Source organism: Sarcophilus harrisii, chromosome 4, assembly GCF_902635505.1.
Source record: "Sarcophilus harrisii chromosome 4, mSarHar1.11, whole genome shotgun sequence".
NCBI lineage: Eukaryota > Metazoa > Chordata > Mammalia > Dasyuromorphia > Dasyuridae > Sarcophilus > Sarcophilus harrisii.
Window position 1 is genome coordinate 275412739 of NC_045429.1, and position 25133 is coordinate 275437871.

General features: G+C 32.8%; 1 protein-coding gene across 4 annotated transcripts in view; it reads left to right on the forward strand.

Moving 5' to 3' along the window:
- The window catches only part of KIF6 (kinesin family member 6), a 433287-nt gene that overhangs the window by 176851 nt on the left and 231303 nt on the right, over positions 1-25133 (forward strand). For all 4 annotated transcript variants that reach the window (XM_031964905.1, XM_031964904.1, XM_031964907.1 and 1 more), the window contains exons 11-12: positions 22859-22964; positions 23983-24127. In XM_031964905.1, coding sequence (XP_031820765.1) covers positions 22859-22964; positions 23983-24127 — 251 coding nt within the window. The remainder of the gene's footprint in view (positions 1-22858; positions 22965-23982; positions 24128-25133) is intronic.

A 25133-nucleotide genomic window follows, 5' to 3' on the forward strand; every position in this document is an offset into this window, starting at 1 on the left:
ACTGTTGTCTTCTTCCAAGTTAATCTCTTGGTTTTCCCTGCCACTTTAGTAGCTTTTTGTGGTCAAATTCTTTTTTTGTTGTTGTTTGCTCATTTCCCAACCCATTTCTTGTTTTTGAACTTTATGTTTGAGGGTGAGGAGGCAATTTATCCCAAACTTCAGGTTGTGTGTGTGTATATATGCTGTTGTTTTCAGAACTAGTTCTGATTTTTGGGCTCTTCCAAAGTGTTGTTAACTGGGAAGAGGTTTGGTCACTGTTTTCCTGGTCTGCATTCTGGTTTTTATCCAGAAAGATCTTTATCCTTGAGTTCCCTGCAGCCCCAAGTGCTAGTACTTCTCTCTGTTTTGGAACTATGATGAGGGCTCTTGTTCTTATAAGAATGACCCTCAGTATTTCTCTTGGCTCTGGAGCTGTGATCCAGACATGCAAATGGACAATAGAGTTTCCAGTCAATACCAGCCATACCTGTGCCAGCAAAGGGTCCCCTATAATATCTTTCTGATAAGTTGTTTGACTCCCTTCTCATCTTTGGGCTGAGAGTTCTCAAAGTTGCTGCTTCTGAGGCCATGACTGCCACCACCACACGTTTGAGATCTGGACAGGCCTTCACCCTGTTATCAGAGATTTTTCCTGCCTAATTCTTAATTTTTCTTAGGCTAGAAAAACTTTCACCCTAATCCTTTATTGACTCTGTCACTCCAAAATTTGGTTTTTTCAAATTTTATTTTAAAGTTGTTTGGAGTAGAATGTTGTGAGAGTTCAGCTGGGTGACTGCCCCTAATCTGCCATCTTGTCTCCACTGAACTTACTTTTTCCAGTCCTTTTTGTATGTATGTGTTAATTATAAATGAAGACCTAACTCAGGTCTAATGGCCTAATAAACCTGAAGATTGTAACCACTCTTTCCTTATGGGGCCTTGAATTAGGTAATTAACTTCTCTTTAAGTATCTAGTCTATAAAAAGGAGGATCCACATTCTCCTGATAAGTTTTATGAACTACTTTGAGATCTTGACTTTAGGATATCATAAATATATTGTTATCTTTTTACTTTTCTTTAACTGACTTTGTTTTATATTTTCCCTAAATATATATATATATATATAATATATTATATAATATAATATTATAATATAATAATTATATTATATTATATATAAATATATTTATATTATATAAATATAAAATATATTTATATTTGATTAAGCAGCTTAATCAAATCTGTTTTTTTTTTCTCAAGTCTCCCATGCTACCTCTACCTTTTAGACTTTAGACAGCCGCTAACAGTCTGTTACAGATGTTGTCTGTAATTAGTAATAATAGTGTGTGTGTACATAATTATGTGATACTTTAGAGTCTGCAAAGTTCTTTACAAATATTATTTCATTTTAACTTCATACTAACCCTGCAAAGTAAGTACTATATTATACAGAAGAAGAAACTGAAGTAGAGATTAAATGAGCTATTAAATATCTGGGACCAAATTTGAACTCAAATCTCCCTAACCCCAGGATCAACTCTTTATCCAGTACACCAACTACCAATGTGAGAATATTTATCTCTAATTAACTCCTAACCTATGTTATATTTTTTTTAAAAAATTATTATAGCTTTTTATTTATAAGACATATGCATGGGTAATTTTTCAACATTGACCCTTGCAAAACCCACTGTTCCAACTTTTCCCCTCCTTCCTCCACAGTTAGTCCAATACATGTTAAATATGTTAAAGTATATGTTAAACACTATATATATATATATATATATATATATATATATATATATACAGTTATTTTGCTGCACAAGAAAAAGTGGACTTAGAAATAAAGTAAAACTAACTTGAGAAGGAAATCAAAAATGCAGGCAGACAAAAACAGAAGGTGTGGAAATGCTATGTTGTAGTTCACACTCATTTCCCATAGTTCTTTCACTGGGGTAGCTGGTTCTCTTCGTTATTGAAAAAATGGAACTGATTTGGTTCATCTCATTGTTGAAGAGAGCCACGTCTATCAAAATTGATCATCATATAGTATTATTGTTGAAGTATATAATGATCCCCTGGTCCTGCTCATCTCACTCAGCATCAGTTCATGTAAGTTTCTCCAGGCCTTTCTGAAATCTAGCCTATGTTATTAAAGAAAAATCCAATCCATCAGAAACATCTGCATAACAAAACAGCAGATTATATTGTGGGTCCTGTGGATATAGTCATCAGAAGGAAAAAGTTGATCTTTTTTTTTTTTATATTCTCCTCAATCTGGGTCCTTTATTCCAACGTATCTTTAGAGCCAATGACTCTCCTTGATATCTGTCTTCTCTATCATAGCTCAGCCCTCCCTTTGTTCTTCAAAGATGTGCTGCAACTATATGTTTGTTCCAACTTCTCTATCCAGAACTAAAAATAGCTTCTTCCTATTCTGAGATAGCTTCTTTATTTTATACATATCACATATGGTGAGACCCAGTCCCTCACTTAATGACTTTAATTGACTCAAATTGTTATACAGACCTGGCTTATACTCATTCTGATTAATTAGATTTTTTTTAAAAGTTCTCACCTAGTCAAGGCATCAGACCCACAATGTTGTGATTTTATCACCTACACTTTTATCATTCCTAAACTGTATTCTACTAGTGTTGTGATGTCCTTTGTCTTATCTCAAATTATCTTATCAAATTTAGTTTTACTATGTATAAAGGACATTCATTGGTTAGTATCCTTATCCACAGTTTTCTGGAGAGACATTTCAGAGAAAACTTTTCTCATTTCTGTTTTTATTCTGCCTTTTGATTATTGCCTATACATTAATCAGTACTGTAGGGAAATTTACCATGTGCTGTTATCTCTAATTGGTGTTGTCAGTAGGAAATAAGCTCTTTGAAGTTAGGAACTCTTTTTTTTTTTTAAATCTATGTCCCTTGCTCATTTCTTTAAATATTCTCTAGTACACTGGTGTTGTGGTGATCTGACAGATGGGGGTATTCTCTCCAATAATGCAGAATGTAATCAATCTATGGCTGTCTATCCTGTCCATAAATCTACGAAAGGGAGTCCATGCAATATTGACATTTCATGGATACTATTAGAGCTATCCATTGGTTTAGCCCTTTCCCACTTCCACTCTCAGTTCTCTTTGTAATTAATATTCTTTCTCTGATGACAGCCTTTATATTACTGTGTGTTATTCTGTCTTTTTTTTTTTTTTTACTGTGTTTTAACCTGTTCAAACCCATCATATACTTCTCTGTTGTCCTTTGGATCATATTTAACTTCAGTTCAGAGACAATGATGTCCTATGACACATACCCACAGGATATAACATAACTATTTGATATCCCAGAAGAATTATGATGTTATGTTTGTTTTAGAGAAATGCTTAAAATCATTCAGATAAATGAATTTTCCCAAAGGCAATTTAGTCTGTTCTCCTCCTCATATAGTTGGGAGCAACTATCTTCAACATTCATTTGTTCATTCAATTGACTTGCTTTTTGTAAGTAGCTATTATGTACTAAATTCTGACTGTGTCAAGCACTGGGGATGTGCAGACTAAAAAGATACATCTGTTTTCAAGAATCTAACAGTAAATTTGCATACATATTTATATTTGTATGTGTATTTGTATGTTCATATTCACTGTGTTACTACATTTTTATACCCACCATATCTTTTTAGAATCAGGAAAACATAAACACTATATGGGATCTTAAATTCTTTATGGATCATTCTTTAAAAAAAAACTTTAAAAAAGATATATACATATATATGCATATCACATATAAAATAATTTTGGTTGGGGAGGTACTGATAACTGGGGAGATCCGAAAAATCTTTATATAAGAGGTAGCTCTTTAGTTAAACATTTAAAGAAGCTAGGTATCTTTTTTAATCCATCAAGAATAGTGACACTATCATATTTGGATTATAACATCATAGTTCTTGATGTGCTTCATGAAAAAGTAGAAATAGTCCTGAAATAAAGATGGAAGGAAAAATTGAATGTTATTAAGTATACCCATAGAGATCTATCCTGAAAAGCATAATAATTTTGAATACTTGATTTTCAATATATCAGAAAGATGGAACATTACCAAAGGTATAGGGAAAACTTTAAATCTCATTGTTACCCAAAAGACCTGTATTCCTATTTTCCAATCTTTTTGAAGTTTTTAAAAGAATAATCTGTATATACTTTGAGGGTATCCTTGATAAAGTTTTGAATGGTCAGGGATGGGAAAGGTAGCAAATGATATTTCACAGAAGATTACATCTATATAATAACTTTTTTAAGTGCAAGGCATAAAGAGTACAAGATCCTATAGTGTTTATGTTTTGTTGATTCTAAAAAGTATTTGAATGTTTCAAAATCAAAAAAGATTTCTTTAGTTTTTTTAAGGTAGCTATTTGGTGATCTCCCTCCCCTGATTATTAATATCAAATAAGTTGAATGTTTACCAGAAATGTTTCCATTGTCATAGAAAATGTAAAATACAGCGTTCAAATGGCAATCAGATTCTGTATATAGTGAAGTTCTCCAGATGCTCCTGTCTGAATATGATCTTATGCTGATTGCATCAATCTCCAGAATATTGTTGACCGTCCCAAATGAAATATATCACTCCAAAAAGATTACCTTAGTTATCCATGGTATAAAATCCAGATGGATAAAGAATACCAATTTTCCAGACTATTCCCAATTTAATTTGTACCCCTCCTTTTCTGCTATTTTAGGAAAGAAAATGGACCAGTGATAGGACCAAAAAAAGTACTAGAAATCAACCATTATATTTCTTTCCTTAAACATTGTCTATGGGCTATTTAAAATGAAGAAATAAAAATGAGGGGACTCCATGTAATAAGAGAAATGGTCAGATGTTAGCAGTATTTAGAGTTCTACATGTGTTGATTATAAGAATCTAAGGAATACATAGCTTACTGGACTTATGTTACAGCTGTTTGCCATATTACTGTTATGTGATTTAAATGGAACTCAAGACATGAAGAAATGTATTTAGCTGAGACCTCTAGCAAAAGAGAAGAAAAAGTTTGTTACGGTTCCTTCATTGTATTTCCAGAGGTTGGCTCCTGAAATAAGACATAAGGATAAAGCCGTTAAGTTAATGTTTACCCATTGTTTTTGGCTGTTTTTTGGTGTCATTAACTATTGCTTATTTTATTTGCAGACAGTTTGTGCTGAAAAAGCACAGCTGATAAGCTTGAAAAATACCTTCTAATAGTTAAATTCCCTGTGGTTCAAGTTCCATGTAATTCTTTTAGTTTAAGTAATTGGGAGGCTGTTATCCTCTGAAGCATACATCAAGAAGGATAGAAACAGCTCCTAATTATTCATATTACCACCCCCTTGGGCCAGATGGGCAGTTTTCCCAAAGTCCTTTCATTCTTCCTCATTATCAGCCAATGAAGAATCCAAAAATTGTTTGAGGCTGTTTTGCTCCAGTATCACTTCATAGGGGGAAAAAATGTTTTCATTTGGCTTCAGTTGAATATGTCACAGAGTCAGAAACTTGAGAGTTGGTAAAAACCCATCAGATCCACCAATATCTAATTTTATAAACACAGGAAATAACTGCATTCTATTGTGTTTCTCATTAGATCTTTGCTTGTCCTAACCATCTTGTTTATGGCATTCCTGCGTCTTTTAAGAGTTGTCTGAATATTTTCCTATTGCCAGGCAGGAGCTTATTCTATTATAGAGCTGTTAACTGATCATAGGCTCATGGATAAAGAATTGATAAGGACTACAGTGGAATTCCAGTCCAATTTATTCATTTTACAAATGTGTCAATTAAAACCCAAAGACATTAAGTGACTTGCCTGAAATCTTAGAGGTAGAAAAGGACTATCTCCAGTTGATCTGATCTATATTTTCTTACTGGACCTATATGGCTGGGAAGGAGAAAATGAGGCAGGTGACTTTGCACAGCCCTCTTTCATTTATATCCAATTCACTTGCATGTCATAGCATCACCTCTCTGATGTCTTGGTCCTCTTTAAGACCAAAAGACAAACAACAATAGGTAATAAGCAAGCATCAGAGGTGGAACTAGAACACAAATCTGACTCAAAGGCATAGCTCTTTCAATAGTACTTTGCAGTGTTTCTCTTAATGTAAGGAAAGCAAAAAGTTTCAATAAATTGCTTTTTGAAGAATTTGAGTTTAGTATTTTTTAGAAGAAAAATTCTTTATGTGCTATTCTCTTTTTAAAAAAATAGTTGCTTTTCCAAAAACTGTCAAGCCCCAACCATGAATACTTAAGAGTTGAAATACTAAAGTGGAAAGAGAACTTCAAGATCACTGGGCATAATTCTTTATTTTATAACTGAGAAAACATAAAACCATAAAGGGGAAGTGACTTATAAAGTTAACTTTTTATAGCAAATTATATTTTTACATGGAGAAACTGAAAATCATTGATTCAAGGCTATACGTTTCTTCTTTCTGATTTCTCGGAGAATTTTCCACTTAAAGAAATAGTATCTTGAAATGAACAAAGAATCAGCTTTTATATCACAGAGTTTGTGAAGTTTGTGAATATCACTGAGTTTAAACTCAAGTTTGAGTTCTGATTCTAACATACATCAGCACTGTGAGCCTGAATAAGTCACTTCTCCTTTAAGTGTCCTAAATTATTCTCTTAAGAACAAAAGTTTTAGAGAAAGTACAATGAAGGTACTTATCTACCTACTTGCCTATTACAGGAAAGTTCCTATACTAATGAAATCACAGTTTAAATTCTCGTCATTCATTACATTTAACACTATTAGCTTCAACATTAATGAATTGAACAAGTAGCATATTAATGAAATAATATTTGGATGCTGGGTTTAATTGTGCACTACTTTTTACTCTATCAGAAGGTCCCTGAATATCCAGCCCAACCTTTCCTTTTAAAAGCAAAAAAGGTCCCTCAATAGTATTTTATTTTCTCAAATACATAAAAAGATTGTTTTAACATTCATTTTGTAAGATTTTTGAGTTCCAAGTTTTTTTCTCCCTTTACTTCCCCTCTCCCCAAGATAGCAAGCAATCTAACACAGATTATACATATACAATCTTTTAAACATATTTCCATATTTATCATGTTGTGCACAAAAAAAAGATCAAAAAGAAAAACCACGAGGAAGAAAAAAACAAGCAAACAAACAAATAAAGAGGTGAAAATACTATGCTATGATCCACATTGACTGTTCATAATTTTCTCTCTGGTTGTGCATGGCATTTTCCATCTCAAAGCTATTAGAATTGTCTTGGATCATCATATTGCTGAGAAGAACTAAGGCTATCATAGTTGATCATCACTTAATATTGCTGTTACTATATACAATGATCTCTTGGATCTGCTTTCTTCACTCAGTATCAGTACATGTAATTCCGTCCAGGCTTTCGATATATCATAACTTATTCAGTAATTCTCCAATTCACTGGCATCCACTCAATTTCCTATGCCTTGCCACCACAAAAAGAGCTGCTACAAACATCTTGCACATTTTAGGTCACAGTAGTGACACTGCTAGATCTGAGGGTATGAATGTTTTTATAGTCATTTGGGCATAGTTCCAAACTGCTCCCCAGAATGGGGATTCTATCAATACACTACCAATAATGAATTAAAGTCTCAATTTTCCCACATCTCCTTCAATATTTATCATTATCTTTCCCTATCATCTGAGAAGTGTGAGGTGGTACCTCATTATTTTAATTTGAATTTCTCTAATCAATAGTCATTTAGAGCATTTTTTCATCTGACTATAAATACCAGCCTATCCTTCTTAACAAGCCCAAATATGTAGTTGTTTGGCTGGTCCTATAAAATTTAAATGACTGCAAGGTCTCATGCATTCAACTCTGTCTAATTATCAAGGATTTTATAATTTTGGATAATTTTTATCTTTTTGTTTGTAAACAATGATGGAAGTACTACATAGCTTTTTTCTTCAAAAGAAAAAAATTTGGACATTTTCTAAAGATTTCTTAAATGATGAAATAAATTTGAATAATGTATTACATTTTTAATAATGACTGCTTTTATCCTCTTTTAATTATCTCTTACTATAAAAGATAAGTTGAGCCTAAAAACCTACTCTCTCTTTAAATACCTTAGTAATAAATATTGGAAAAACTCTTACACATGTAGCTAATATTTCTCAAAAGACTGATCCAAACAGCCATAAAAGCTGTTGGCACAATTAATTACTCAAACACCTCCTCCATAACATATTTATTTTTAAACATTCTAGATTGACTCTTTCTGTAGTCCTAAATTCACATTTTCACACATTTACCTGTCTTACCCACTGTTACTAATGGCTGTCTTGATCATTGTAGGTTAAATATCCTGGAGATCATTAATAACTGATGCTCCTCTCTTTCATTTTTCAAGAAATCAAATTTCTGAAATCATTCATGAGACTTAATTCATGACAGATGAGTTTTTTCCACTTCAATACAAAGTGTTTTTAGTCCAGATATTCATTTTGAAGATATTAAAGCCAAAATTCAAAGCATGGTATGCAGCTTGTGCTAATTATCCTTGCGTATTTGATAGAATCATTTCAGTTCTTAATATATAGTTATCTAAAGTTACTTAAAAGAGCTGTCAGTTTCAGAGCACTTCCTATAATTTAATGATTATTTTCATTCTACTAGAGTTTGCATTCAGGGTCTTGATAGACCAAATGAATAATTATTTAAAGCCCTTAATATGAAAAAGATGAGGCATAAGTGGGAATACCTTTTATTGGACTGGCAATTTAGCATCATACATGAGAGTTTTGGTCCATGAAGATTTTTCATCACAAATTCAAACACTCAATTCTAAGTTAGAAAAAGTATCAAAACACAAACATACTGTTTCCTTCTCCTAGTTGCCTAATATTTTCCTAATGTTTGTAGCCTCTGCTCTGGGGTTTTGCAGGCTGCACAGAATTCTTACTAAAGAAAGAATAATCCCTCTCATCACTGCTAGGAATATTTCTCTCAATACTTCTCCCAATAATCTTTTCACTGAAAAACTTTTTATATATTGTACATAACTCATGAGAAATTTTAAAGTCTTCAAAAGTAAATGTTTTTTTTTTCTAATTACAGTTTTATATGACAGGCAAACTCATTTAGAGAAAATCCAGAGTGGGAAAAATATGGAAGTAAAAACAATTATGGAACCTATAAGTTTAATAATAATGAACACATTCTTCAGAGTAGAGAAATTACAATCAATGATAAACAAATAATTACTAACTATGAGCAACTATAATTAAGGCTATCAAATTTATATTAAAATTTTTTATAAGAGAGAACCAAATTAAACCTCCTTTAAGAGCAACATGTAAATACTTAGAATTTTAAATGAAGATCTTTTCTTTAGGATTAAGACAAAACTACAGTATAGATTAAATAGAAATGACTGAATAACACACATCTCATAGCTTTTTCTTAAATCTACTCTCAATTTCAATTATGGCATAGTTTTTGTCTGCAAAATGAAGAGTTTGGAATTAATAACATAGAATATCCCTTCCAGCTCTAAGAATTGATGAATCTATTGTAATTTTTCATAATCATTAACGTATAATTTTAAGCATTTGAAGGGCTGTCCTTTGAAAGAGGGATTCAACTAATTATGGTCGACCCAAGAAGGCAGAATTGGAAGTAGGAGTAGAAGTTGTAAAGAAACAGATTTAGGTTTGATGTCAGTAAAAACTTTTTTTACCAAGTAGAACTGTCCAAAAATAGAACAGGCTGTGTTAGGCAGTGATAAGTTCCCCTTCCTTAAAGGTCTTCAGGTAAAAACTGGATGACCTCTTTTCAGAGATGTCAGATATTATCTGAGGTTCATCATTTCCTGGTCATCTCCAAGACATATCACTTCTTTTCTCCTTTAGCTCTGTAAATAGGAATCAAATCAATGGCATGATTTCTAAGAACAACAAACCAATCAATTGCCAAATGACACAGATTGCTCTTAACTTTTCCATTAAAATTCTCCTTCCTGGACATTACTTCCCTGTGTGTGCCATATTCTCTCCTATACAATATAAACTCTTTGTGAGCAAAGACTGTCTTATTTAGCTGTATTTGTGTCTCATAATTTATTCACTGATGACTTGGTTTGGGGTTCCAAAAACAGTAGGGAGCTTCTTGAGCAGAGAAATGACATGATCATTCATGTTCAGGTACAACTATCAATTTGGCAGTCATAAGGAACAGGGATAGCAGAAAGATTTGATGCAGGGAAACTAATCAGGAAAACTCTTGTAACAATCAAAGTGAGAAGTGTTTGAGGGCCTGGGCCATAATTGTGATGTTGTGAGCAGAGAAAAGGGAACAGATGGAAGAGATGTTAAAGAACTGAATAGACTCTGGAACTGATTAGATAAGAGGGGAGAAGGGGTAAAAGAAACTCAAGAGACATGCTTTGATGACAAGCTTATGATCTCTTTCCCGAATTTCTCATCTTTTTCCTAATCTTGTCTAGATTGTCTCTAATGAAAATATCACTTCTATTTCTTCTTCCATTAATCTTCCTCCAGATGTTCTGGACCATACTTCTACTCCCTGATTCCCAGATTTTTCCCCATTATATCTTCTCAAAATACATTATTTCTCTCTCCTCCTACCCTGTTTTCTCTTCTGACTTTTAAAACAAAGCCATTATATATTTTTTAACTTATCCTATATCTTCCAAGTTCATGAATCCTATCCCACTCAGTGTTTTTTTTAAATAATAATCAAGTTCCTTTCTCATATTAAGATCTCAATTAACCCTGCTTGTTTCCCCAAATTTGTATAATTTAAATGGACATGGAAAACCATTGGTTTTATTATTAGTTCCTTCCTAGAATTTTATTGCCTATAAATTTTGGGGTACCTTTATTGCTGTTCTTATAACTACCTTATTTTAGGATGCACATGGGCAGGCTTTTTCCTCCCTCTTTTCCTTTTTGAACTCAATAGTTCTTTTGAGTAGATATATGTTTTACTTGATCTTAGTCAAAAGGCTAAGAAGCAAAAATATACAAGTCTCTAAAAAATATTTTATTACCTGCTTTTATAAGGTATACTCCTCACTTATCCAGGGACTGGGAATTCCTGTTTTTGTGCTTAGGTCAAAATCTTGTTCTGAGATACAACCTTCTTAACCACCTTCTCAAATTGGCTTTCTTTTCTGAAACCCTTATCTTTGATCGGACACAGTGATGAAAATACTCTCAGTTCTCTTAAGATCTTCAATTTCTTACCCAAGATTTCATAGTATTTAGCAATGAGGATATAATGATATTGCCAGAAGTAACAAGTGAAAGATAATAATTTCTCTTTCATATCTTCTTGTTCTGTGATATCCTAAAAATTATCCTGTCCAGCCTTTGCCCCACTATGGCCAGTTTCTAATAAATTATTTTCTCATTATGAAGTTACATTTGTGTAAGTCATTCACATTTACATGAAATATATGTAAGTTCTTTCTAATACTAAAAAGCATTCACAAAATATAGATATAATTAAAAGGAGTTACTAATTAAAATAGATCAGATGATTTGATTTTGACTTCATTTTTATCAGTTGGTTTTTTAAAATTTTATACTTGTGTATTAAAATGATTATTTCTGGACCACTAGACATGTGCTAAGATATGTCATATATTTGTCAGTATGACAGTATGACAGTAAGATATGGCCTATGTACCCTTAAGAATAACAAAAAGATGAGAACCTAGATTTTAAATTTCTCATTTGTTTCTTTATAATAGGTCTTCTTTATGTTATGAAAGGTTTTTATCTTTTTAATTTTCTATATTCCATAAAAATACAATTTAATTTTAAAACATATGTAGATTATATGAAGTGGGGGAAGATGGAATGTAAAGCAATTTTGCATGAGGAAAGTAGAGTTCAAAATGTATAGTATAGATTTTTATGTGAATTTTTCAGATTATCTATGAATCCCTGAATCATAAATGATTGTACATATCTATTATGAGCTGCTTGTGTAGCTATGCCTTCTTGGAGATGAAGAAACTCTCCATAAGTAAGATTAATATTAAAGGAAACTATGCAAGTCAATTTCCATGAATCACTGAAAAGATAAACCTTCCAGTCTTCTTCTGTTTTAGTTTATTCCAAATGGAGTACTTGATATTGAACTTTTCACTCCTTTTTGCATAAGGAACCATTAATGCCTGTCACTTATTGGCAGAAGCAAGAAAAGCAGGAGGGAGAGAAATGTACAATATATGCAAGACAGTAAAAGACCAAAAATTATTAAAACCTCCTAAATAACCCACTTTAAAACAAATTTGGAACAACGTTTTTAGCAAAACTTAAAAATAACAATGAAAAAGCAAATAGTCTACTAATCACTCTTAGAAATGTTTATATAGCTTTTTAAAGTCATAGCATAAATAATTTGATCTCAGACTTCAATTTATTACCATTGTCAAGAGTGGGGAGTGTAGGAATAGGAATAGAGACTGGACTTTTGTTATCTTTTGTTTAGGAATCTCCATTTAGAAGAGGTTACATGATTTGTCCATAGTCATATAGCTAATATGTCCCAGAGACAGGATATGAGAATAGAGCTGATCTTGGCTTCAAGGTTCAACACTCAGTCCATTATGTATTATCCCAGTGATGTTTGTTTTTAAAAAAAATTAATATACTATAAACTAAATCCAAATATGTGGGAAAGAACAAAGTAAGGACTCCCAGAACCACTTACAGACATAAATCTTCTTTTCCTATGGATATAACTCATCTCAACCTCTAAATAATATAGGATTTTTTTCTTAACGACTAATAAGAAACTGATTTTATTATTTTATTTGTTAAAAAGTTAGTGGGGGAGGGGGAATTGCCAAAGAAACACCAGTTTAATCATAGTAAATGTGTTTATAATGTGATAAAAGGAAGAACTTCATATTTTATTCTTTTTTTGTGTATAACAATAAGATGAAATACAAATCAAAGAATAAAGCAAAATAAAAACACTTTTTTTTAGATCAGATGATAATTTACTTAGAAAACCCTAATGATTCAACTAAAATAAATTGAAATAATGACCAAATGTAGCAAAGTTGTAAGATACAAAATAAATTCTGGTAAATCATCAAGATTCCTGCACATTACCAATAAAGTCCAACAGAAATAACTAGAAAGATATATTCTATCCAAAATTACTATACAAAACAGAGAATATTTGAGAGTCCATGAAAACCCACTCAGAAATTCTACTTGTTAGAGAAATACAATAATTGAAGAAATATTGTCTATGGATAAGTTGTACCAATATATCAATGTTATACCAATCAAACTATCATAGAAATATTTAAAGAGTGAGAAAATGTAATAATAAAATTATGTGGTGAAATGAAAGGTTAAAAAAAATCTTAAGGATAATAATGTGGGGAAGAGACAAGGAAAGGGAGTCTTACCAATTTGTATGTGATCTCAAAGCAATATTACAAACCCATAATCATTCAAATAATTTGGCACTAATTAGGCTGATTGTTGGAAAAAATTAGGCACAAAATCTATGAAAGTCAACACTGTAGCAAAGTAATCTATGAACCCAAAGATTCCAGTTACAAGAGTCAAGATTCACTACCTTATATAAATTGTTGGGGCAACTGTCAAGCAGTTTGGCAGAAATTAGATTTAGAACTATAGTCCCTTTTATTTCCATTATTCTACAACTAATTACCATCTTTATGTAATTATATTTCAAATAACATAAGTTTGAATATATGTGACTATATAAGTGATTCATTGTTGAGACATTGATACCTAGCTATATCTAGCCAGATTGGTTGGTTGTTGTATTCATTCTCAAAGAGGACCAAAATGATATCACTATATGTGGTCAAAATACAGTGTGTTCGACTAAAGGTGATTACAACAATACTAGCTTCAAATGTTCTTCCACAGTTTGAATATAAATAGTGCATATGAACATTTGGAATGAGATATCTCTATTGATATCTCATTGAGCTGCTGCAATTCTGCTTTGCTCATAGAGAACAGCATCTTTTTCTGATTTTACATTATGTGAGTTCTCCATAAAGTAGTCTTTTAGGCATATGTACTTTTGGCATTCAAACAACATGGCCAGCCCATCAGAGTTGCACTGTCTGTACTGCAATTTGAATACATGGCAATTCAGCTCAATAAAGAATCTTGGTGTCCACTACCTTATCTTGCCAGAATCTTCAGAATGGTGCAAATACAATCCAAATGAAAGTGATTCCATTTGTTAGCATAACTCTGATATATTGTCCAGGTTTCACATACATACAACAATGAGGTAATCATAATGGCTCTATAGAACTTCAGTTTGGTAGAGTTTAATTAATACCTCTCCTCTCCCATACTTTTCTTTGGAGCCTTTCAAAAGGAGCTAGTTGTGGCAATGCATGAGCCAACCTCACCATCTGTGTGACCCTTGGTATAATTGCCAAATAAATCCTTTACCTAGACAGAAAAAATAACATAAAAAACAAAGGATATAAGAAATGACCATCAGGATGATTTTAGAAAGGCCTGGAGAGATACATGAACTGATGTTGAGTGAAATGAGCAGGACCAGGAGATCATTATATACTTCAACACAACTATATAGATGATCAATTCTGATGGAAATGGTCCTCTTCAACAATGAGATGAAACAAATCAGTTCCAATGGAACAGTAATGAATTGAACCAGCTACACCCAGCCAAAGAACTCAGGGAAATGAGTGTGAACCACTACATAGAATTCCCAATCCCTGTATTTTTGTCCACCTACATTTTTTATTTCCTTCACAGGTTAATTGTACACTATTTCAAAGTCTGATTCTTTTGTACAGCAAAATAACTGTATACTGATATTGTATTTAACATATACTTTAACATATTTAACATGTATTAGTCTACCTGCCATTTGGGGGAGGGGGTGGGAGGAAGTTGGGGGAAAATGGAACAAAAGATTTTGCAACTGTCAATGTTGAAAAATTACCCATGCATATGTCTTGTAAATAAAAAGGTATAATTTTAAAAAAAGAAAAAAGAGAAGGACTTGGGAACAAAAAAAAAAAAAAAAAAAAAAAAAAAAAAAAAAAAAAAAAAAAAAAAAAAAAAAAAGGATGAAGGAGAAAATAGCCTTTTAAATCTAGGGAGAGGCAGAGAATTCATGACCAAATGAGATACTGAGAATCTGGGCAGCTAGATGACATGGTGGCTAAAGCAAAGGGACTGTTGTAAGAAAAATCTGAGCCTCTGATATTTATTAATTGTGACCCTGGGCAAATCACTTAACCTTCATCTATCTCAGTTTCTTCATCCGTAAAATGTAAATAATAATAGCATTTACTTTTGAGGACTGCTATGAGGATCAAATGAGATAATAATTATAAAGTTACTAAATACCCGGTACAGAGTAAGTGCTATTTAACTATTGGCATTCATATTATTATTATCCCAGAAGATAAAATATATTATTTTGATTATGTAAAGTTTTAGATTTCTTCATTAACTGATGTAATGTGGTTAAATTAGAAAGGAAATAGGCAATTGAGAAAAAATGTAGATAGAGCACCAGTCCTGTAATCAGGAGGATCTGAATTCAAATCAAAAAAAAAAAAAAAAAAAGAAATAACAAGTACTAGAGGGGATTCAGGGAAACAGGCACTGTGGTAGAGCTGTGAATTGGTTTAGCTATTATGGAAGCTAGTTTGGAATGATCCATACTTTTTGACCAATCTGTCATTGTATTGATTGTATCTCTCAATAAAGTGATTTTTTTAAAGAGAGAAGAAAAGGGCCTGTATATACAAAAATATTTATGATGACTCTTTTCATAATAGTGCAAAATTAGAAAGAAGGTTTTGTATAATTTCACATATGATTCCTAATTGTGGGTGGGGATAAGGAAGAGAACCTAGAACTCAAAAGTTTTAAAAACAAAAAATTTAAAAATTGTTTTGCATGTAATTGAGGAAATATTAAATACATTAATTAAATTAATTTATCAAAATATGGAAAGAAGGAGAATACTTACTCACCTCCTGGGAAACGGCTAAACAAATTACAGTACATGAATATAATGGAATAGTCTTCTGTCAAAAGAAATAACAAAATTGATTATTTTAGAGGGAACTAAAATGACCTGTATGAATTGATTTAGAGTTAGAACTGAGCAGAATAATAACCACAATAGTGTAAAGACAACTTCCAAAGACTTTTTTTGATCTTTTGAAATATTCTTATCAATGGAATGATAAACCATGAATTCAGAGAATTGAAGAAGAGATTCACCTCCCACCAGAAAGATAATGAATTTAGTGTGGAATGAGGTATAATCTTTTTATATATAGCCATTGTAGGAATTTGTTTTGTTATACTATTTTGTATGGTAAAAATTGTTCAGTTTATGGTAGAGCAATGAGAGGGAAAGATAGTAAATATTTTTGGAAATGAATTTTTAGAAAATTCTTGCCCTTTAGGTTATAAATTATAGAAACACCATTTAACACTGCTCCTTGGTTTTTTCCCCCCAAGGAAGGGTGTTACATGTAGTTTTCATATTGCTTAAACTATCAGAATAATGATCATAACAGCAGCTGCTGCCATGACTCATGATTCTTTAGGATTTATAAGTATTTTCCTCACAGCAACCTTGTGAAGTAAGTAATCTAAAAAATTGTCATTCCTATTTTACAAATGAGGAAACTAAGGCTCAAATGAATTGCCCAGTCACATACAAGAATAAATACCATATCTTCTGACTATAAGTCTAAATATACACTTTTATCTCAAAAAGTTACCTATTTTGGCCCACAGCTGAACCTGAATCACTCATTTTGAAAATAGAAAATAACTAATTTTTATATTCTTCATATACAGGAAAACAGTTTTTTCCTTATCTCACTTTGAGACATTTTAGTTTTAGAGTCTTAAAATTATCTAATCTTCATCCTTCAGATAGTTATTACTAATTTACAAAGTAGAAGTTGAGAGAAATCAATAACTTTTGCAAAAAGATCTCTCATCTAGTTCACAATTACTAATATTTTGAGTTATCATATAACTTTCTAATCATCCCTGTTATAATAAGATGACCTTGCTGACATTATCACTATTATCCTTCATCCCTTAATATTTAATTCTCATGCTCTTTGAGTTAAATAGTCATAGGTTTTCCATTCCAGTTTTTCCCTCCTTCCCACTGAAGTACTATGGAATTCAAAGCTCTGCCCATATTGCTAAAAAGTGAGTGTATTTAGCACTGATCTTGGTTAATTTGTACCCATTAAACCCCTAGATTAATAAACTGTTCCCCAAAACATTTTGTCCTTTATCAAATAGGCTCCATTCCCACTTAAATTCCATACTGTGCTCAAGGAATTCAAAACATCTTCATTGACACTTTTTTAAACAGAGATATTCATTTCAGGGATTAATCTAGGGTAATGCTATCTCTTTAGCTTCTCAGAAGGTTGGTTGGGATGTGAAAGCCTTGATCTCTTATCATGACTGGAAATTTGTTTGTATCTGCTCTGGAACACAACACTGTTATCAGTGTCCAGATGACAAAAAAGTTAAGAACTACTATAGTAGAATCGAAAAGGCATTAGACTTTTTCAGGCAAGGATTTCAGGACCCTTTCTTTCCCTAATTAATTAACCTAATAGAACTTCAGTCTTTCATCTAGAAGATCAAGAAAATGGATGATTTCTAAGGATCTTAAATTTTCTAAGTCTAAAATTTGGTTTCTGAGTCTATAAGGTCCCATTAAGCTATTTGTGATATTTACTTGGTGGTGCAATGGATAAATTGTTGGACCTGGAGTCATGAAGATCTGAGTTCAAATGTAGCCTCAGATAACATACTAGCTATGACCCTAATCTCTGTTTCATTTTCTCTAAAATGACAGAATCTACTTCACGTGGTGGTTGTGAAAATTAAATGAGATAATATTTTTTTCCACAGAAATAGTGAATTTATTTTCTTTTTTTAAGTTGTTTTTTAATTAAAGCTTTTTAATTTTCAGAAGATTAGGATATTTTTTCAACATTAACTCTTGCAAAACCTTATGTTCCAAATTTTCTCCTTCTTTTCCCCACCCCTTCACTAGGTAGCAAATAATATCGGATTACTTAGATTAATATGTTATAGTATAAAGTATATAAATATGTTAAAGTATTAAGTTAAAGTTAAAGTTATATATATATATATAGGATTTATATGTAAACATTTATACAATTATCTTGCTGCCCAAGAAAAATCAAATCAAAAAGGAAAAAAATGAGAAAGAAAATAAAATGCAAGCAAACAACAACAAAAAGAGTGAAAATGCTATGTTGTGATCCACACTCAGTTCCCACAGTCCTTTCTCTGGGGTTAGATGGTTCTCTTTATCACAAATCTATTGAAATTGGCCTCAAACATCTCATTGTTGAAAAGAGCCACATCCATCAGAATTGATCATCATATAATTTTATTGTTGCTGGCATGTACAATATTCTTCTAGTTCTGCTCATTTCACTTAGCATCAGTTTATATATGTCTGAGATAATATTTTTTAAAAGCCCTAATGTACCTAGTACATTGTAGGCATCATATGCTTCTTCCTTTCTTTTCTTTCTTTCTAAATAGCAATATCCTTAAAATGTGACAACCAATATGCAAAGATAAAGAAAAAGGAAAGGGCCTCTTATTTGCTAATTAATTGCAAAAACTTTTCTTTAAAAGAAAACAAACTTTTTTCCTTAGAATGAGATCTCTCTCTTTATGGCCTATAAAATATCAATCACTCTTTTGCATGAAAAAAGGTTCTTTCACCTTATCTTTCAGAATATGAACTGATGGAGGATGACCTTGTTATGCCATCAGGTATTGCTGCTCTCAAGTCCCCATGATAATCTTTCATCATTCTTCTCACTGTGAAAATGAATACACTTTCCTGTACTTATTTCTAGGGTAGCATTATCAACCAGCCTCCTTTCCACTCTGATCACTGGTTTTCCTCTTTTTTTTTTCCTGTGAATACTACTTGTGTATCTTGCCAGTGAGGTTCTCAACACCTTAACTAACTAGTACTGAGTGGTTTCCTGGGTCTCAGCTATCCATTATCAGTGTACTTATTCTTCCAACTTGTTTGAGAAAAACATCTAAGATGAAATCCAACACCAATTCTTTAAGGAATTCCTTGTTTATACTTTTTCATTCAAAGACATATCTATTTATCCCTAACCTTTGTTTGCTATCAAAAACTCTAATCAATCCTATGCTGACAGTTTTTTTAAATTTCAATAACCTTTAGTTTAGAATTGTGTCAAATGTTTTTAGAGGTCTGAATAAATTATCATTCTTTTCCCAGTCCCAATCTTCCAGCCTAAAGCCTATCCTCTCTGCTTCTTTTTTTCTATTTATTTGTTTCTCGATGAATGGAGATTACAGACAGAAGTATGATTTTCCTTTATAGAAACTGTGCTGTCCAAACTACTAAAATAAATCTATAACTGTGAATAACAAGGTTACTAAACAAATTTGGTAAACTAGCTCTGCCCTTTCTACCAGCTCTATTAGAGCCAAATTCTACTCGCTAATGCTGAAAGTGGAAACTATATATAAAGGCTCATTTCTCTTTGCCTGGGGCTATGTGAAGGAAAAAAGCAATCTGGAAAGGGAATACAAAGATTTAAGGATATATGAATAACACCAATATGGGTGTTAACTAGATTTAAAATGTTTCAATTCTGTAGAATTTTTTAAGTGCTCTATTATTTCAATTCCAGCAACTTTCAATCTGAAGATGATACTGTGTCAAATTCAGCAATACCACAGAAATTTCCTATATAAACCAAAAAAAAAATTGAATGATACATATCAATCAACATTTTCCTCTAGAGTTTAAATGTAGTCTTTTTGTTATTATTTTTGCCTCTTGGCTTTTGAAAAGAACAAGCAAGCATAATTTTTCTCTTCATTTGTCCTTTGGGGAATCATCACATCACGAAAAAGCTTTCTGTACTGTTAAGGGTTAGAAGGAGCTGGAAACTTTCCTTAGTAGTTTCTGTCACAAAAGCCTGATCCTAGGAGCCGTGAAGAGAGGGTAAATCCAGAACCCTTCAGCTGTTGAAATCAGGCACATCTGTGTGTCCAATGAGACTGTGGGTCTCATGAGCAGTGAATAAAACTGGTAGCCAGGAAGCCTTGTTTTTCCCATTTGGCTATTTAACAGAGGAACAAAATTCCAAGAATAAACTAGCAACCTAGACCCTTATCTTTTTCTCCCAGAAATTGTTAAGCCCTTAAGTTATATCTTATTTATTCTTTTTATGCCAGTTGGTAGAAAAAAAAGGCAGGGATTATGTCAAGAACTTGTTATACCTGAGGTTGAACAATTTGTCCTTAGTCACTTAGCTAATCAGCAGGCTTCTGTATTGCAATGTTTTCTTATGATTCTATTTCTCCATTCCTTCAGGAAATGCTTCCTTACATAAGTGATGACTGTAACATATGGAAAAGGTTACTGCCTTAAGAAGTAGCAAAAAGGATGGATTGGTTAGATGCTCCTCCCAGCCTAATGCTGATTAGTGAGAGAATTAACTCAGAATAGTTGGCAGCAGAATGTGAGTGTGTTAACTTGAGAACTCATGGTGGAGGGACTACTCCAGATAATCCACAAGGTCCTCTTCAGCTCTAAAGCATATGGCCCATTATCCCCAAAGACACAGTTTCCTAGGTAGGCAATAATAAATACCATTCCCAGAGTACCTAAGTACAGGGCTCTCTTTTTCAGCCCAGGAGGGACACCACTTCCTCACCCACTGAATCCAGAGACTAAAGTTCCCCTCTCTGTAAGACATAATCTGTACAAAACCTGAATATGCTTCTGCTGTTCCCATGTCACCAACTGCATTAGCCTCTGAGATGGAACTCTCCCCTCAGGCAGTCCTTGAAAGATCTATGCTTGAGTTCCTCACTGAGGAGATCTAAAGATCAACTCTCCCATTTTAAGACTAGGTTAACTTTTTCAGAAGATTTTTCTTCATCTAGGTCTTACATTATAAGTATCACAATATATGAGGATTTTAAAGTCTCTTCCATGAAGACTTCCAGAGGCCAAACAGCTGTTTTGTACTTGACATTTTCAACCCCCATTTTTAATAAACTTGGCGAACAAATTTGGAATTTACAGATTAAAAATAACTAATTTAGTTGATAGACTCTGAGATTTTTATCTGGTCTTAAGGATTGTATTACAAGAACACAGATTTAAACCTGAATAATATCCTTGAAATCATATCATCCAACTCATTTATACTATAAAAGAGGAAACTGAGTTTCAAGAAGATGTGACTTCCTTGAGGTTACAACAGAAAATAAATAGTAGAACTGGAATTTGAACCCAGGTTTTCTTAATTGTCTTTCAAGATTAGTACTCTTTGCAATATGGCCTACTTTCTTTTCTTTTTCTTTTTTTAAATAATTATAACTTTTTTATTGACAGAACCCATGTCAGGGTAATTTTTACAATATTATCCTTTGCACTCACTTCTCTTCTGATTTTTCCCCTCTCTCCCTCCACCCCCTCCCCTAGATGGCAAGCAGTCCTATACATGTTAAATATGTCACAGTATATCCTAGATACAATATATGTGTGCAGAACCAAACAGTTCTCTGGTTGCACAGGAAGAATTGGATTCAGAAGGTAGAAATAACCTGAGAAGAAAAACAAGAATGCAAGCAATTTACATTCATTTCCCAGCGTTCTTTCTTTGGGTGTAGCTGCTTCTGTCCATCATTGATCAATTGAAACTGAGTTAGATCTTCTCTTTGTTGAAGAAATCCACTTTCATCAGAACACATCCTCATACAATATTGTTGTTGAAGTGTATAATGATCTCTTGGTTCTGCTCATTTCACTTAGCATCAGTTCATGTAAGTCTCTCCAAGCCTCTCTGTATTCATTCTGCTGGTCATTTCTTACAGAACAATAATATTCCATGACATTCATATACCATAATTTATTCAACAATTCTCCAATTGATGGGCATCCATTCATTCATTTTCCAGTTTCTAGCCACTACAAGCAGGGCTGCTGGCCTACTTTCTTATTAGATGGCATGGGATATGGAAGCCTAGATCTTATTAGATACCATAAACATTCAGACAAAAGAAGGAGTATGATAGCTGAAAAATATGTAACAGTCAAATCAGGGATTCCCACAAAGGAGAAGTAAATAAGAGTTCTCTTTGACCTAAGAATGGGGACAACACGCCTGATGAGAAAATTTGGCAAAGAGTTACAAATGAAAAGTAAACTGTTAGGCAGATACGGCCTCTGGAAAGATCAGTACTATTAACTCCTCTGAAACAATACTGAACAGTCCTAGTTGCCCTCTTAAGATCATAGAATTATAGATAATAAATTTATAGAGGAGCATGTAAGCCTAACCCTCTCATTTTAGGGAAAGGTTAAATGACTTCTAAGGTCACCAGAAATTTCCTCTAACTCCTGTGATGAATATTTTCCATGGAATTCCATTTCTGATTTTACATTAAAACTTACTTTATAGAAAATCTTGCTTGGAAATTTCCATTCAATAAAGCAAAGGACTTTTTATACTGTGATGCTCATGCAAACTAAAATTTAGAAGCCAATTTTTGAATCAATTTCATCTGTGTAGGCAACTGCTTTCTTTCATTATCTATAGGCAAGTTGATTAACATTGTAGCTCTCAGGAGGAAAATTTCCTGTTTGTATTTTTTTTTAATTTGACCAAGTATTATTTAGTTTTGCTATCTGAATTTCTAAAGTACTTAGCCTGTGGATTTTACTCAGAAATTGTCCCTTTTCAGACTAGAAGAACAAATTACATCCTTTTTAGAAGATCAAGATCCCGAGAGTAGGCTAGAGGTGGGATCTGACATGCGTAAAATCCATTACTGCTTCTATCGTTTAAAGGTGAGTATGAAAGGTGAGTATTAGAAAACTCATTTTTGTCATATTCAAACTTCAGCTAATCAAAACTCTGAAAAGTGGATCCTCTTCTTAAAGATGTAATTGGACACCAGCCCCAAAGTCAGGATTACCTCAGTTCAAATCTGACCTCAAACACTTAAAACTTCCTAGCTGGGGCAGCTAGGGGATGCAGTAATTAGAACATCAGATTTGAAGTCAGGAGGACCTGATCAAATTTGGCCTCACATTACTTAATACTTCCTAGCTATGTGATCCTGGGCAAGTCATTGTACCTTAATTGCCTCTGCAAAAAAAAAAAAAGAAAGAAAGAAAGAAAGAGAGAGAGAGAGAAAGAAAGAAAGAAAGAAAGAAAGAAAGAAAGAAAGAAAGAAAGAAAGAAAGAAAGAAAGAAAGAAAAGAAAGAGAGAAAGAAAGAAAGAAAGAAGAAGAAGAAGAAGAAGAAGAAGAAGAAGAAGAAAGAAGAAAGAAGAAGAAATACCTTCTTGAAATACTTAAAGAAAATTCAAAATGTCCTAAAGTAATATTAGTTAAGTAGGACTGTTCTCAAGAGCCTCTTAAGGATTCCCTCAAAGTTTTTGGGGTTTTTTAAAACTACAAAGTGCCCCTAGGCTTACTAGGATGTCATTTCTTGTACAAGACATCTCCATTTTTCATAAAGTGTTCTTTCTTGTGTCTTCCAGGCTGTATCAGGAGATCTTGGTCCTACATTTCTCATTGGTTTTGATTCTGTCATACTTGTAGCCCCCTGTTCTAGCTTATTTTCCTTTATATGAAATATTATCTTTTGGGGGAAACAAACTGTTTAGCCTAAATTCCTACCTTATCTGTATGTTTTATAAGCAAATAGAACACAAGGTCACTGATCATAATGTTTTATGCATAAAAGGAACTTCAGTCATGTTTGTTCAGTTGAATTCATTGACCCCTTCTTTGGAAGGAAGAAAATAACAGAGAAAGAAAGAAAAATGAGATGCTGAGTTTTTATTTTTTTATCTTACAGAAATTATTAAGTGAAAGAAAGATTCCTGAAAAAAATGAATTCTCCCATGAAATCAAAGACAAAGACCAAGAAGGTGATACGCCATTAAAGGAGGAAGAATTGAAAAAACTGAGAGATGTCCTGAAGCAGCGAGACAATGAAATTAGTATCCTTTCTGAAATTTCAGGAAACTCTCCTTTCCATTGGAGGAGTAAGGGGTGAGAGAATGTCTGGGTCTTCAAAGACTCTCTGCTCACGTGCAGCCCCTCCCTGGAAACTGACCCTTCCCTACTTCTCTTTCACATTGCCTCCTTTAGTTTGTGGCTAAAAACATTCTTCTGGCAAATAAAATATGTGAAGAGTGGGAAATTGTGATGCTATATAAGAACAGGTTATTACCTTATGAAGAATTGAATTTCCTGAGACTGTTATTTTTAGATTTGCACGATATTCCTGTAGAGACTCCTGTATGGCCCTCTTTTAGCTTAACACAAAGCATGGACTCTTTGCAACTCACTGTAATGTTTCAATTCAAACTGACATTGGTATTTTTAGAAAAGATTCAGCCACCCTGTTGCATTCTGTGTTTTAGTGCCCAGCTATAACAGCCCACTGTAGGAAGGAAAGGCAGTTTTCTTTAGCTGGCTGACAGAATTACAGGCTGACCACAGTGTTGCCATGGTCCTGAGTTTGTGGCTGGTGTGTGGGTGAAACTCAAAAGATGACGAAAAATGACCAATGGTATGTAGCTTACAAAGAGCAGAGATTCATTCAGATGCAGTTTTTATTTAAAAAACAGATGAACTGCTTTGGGTTCCAGTTACAAATACTGGCAAATTTAGAAATTTGGAGTTACTAAGTATGAATCTTCAAGACAGAAGTCTCATTTTCTCTGGTAGCATCATGTGCCCCAGATTCTGGAAATAATAAGAAAGCTTATGGACATTTATGCTCTAGAAAAATTGGCTACTTTTAAAGGGACATTTTTGTGTGAATTGGACTATAGAACACCTTCAGAGCCATTCCTTAATTTAGTTTTTATGCATATTATAACAGATACCTCATCTTTACAATTTTCTGGATGCAAATATCCCAAATCTTTATTATTTCTGTTAGTTCTGCATAAACAAAGTTATGGATGTCTTTTACTGCATGATTTTATACCATATTTA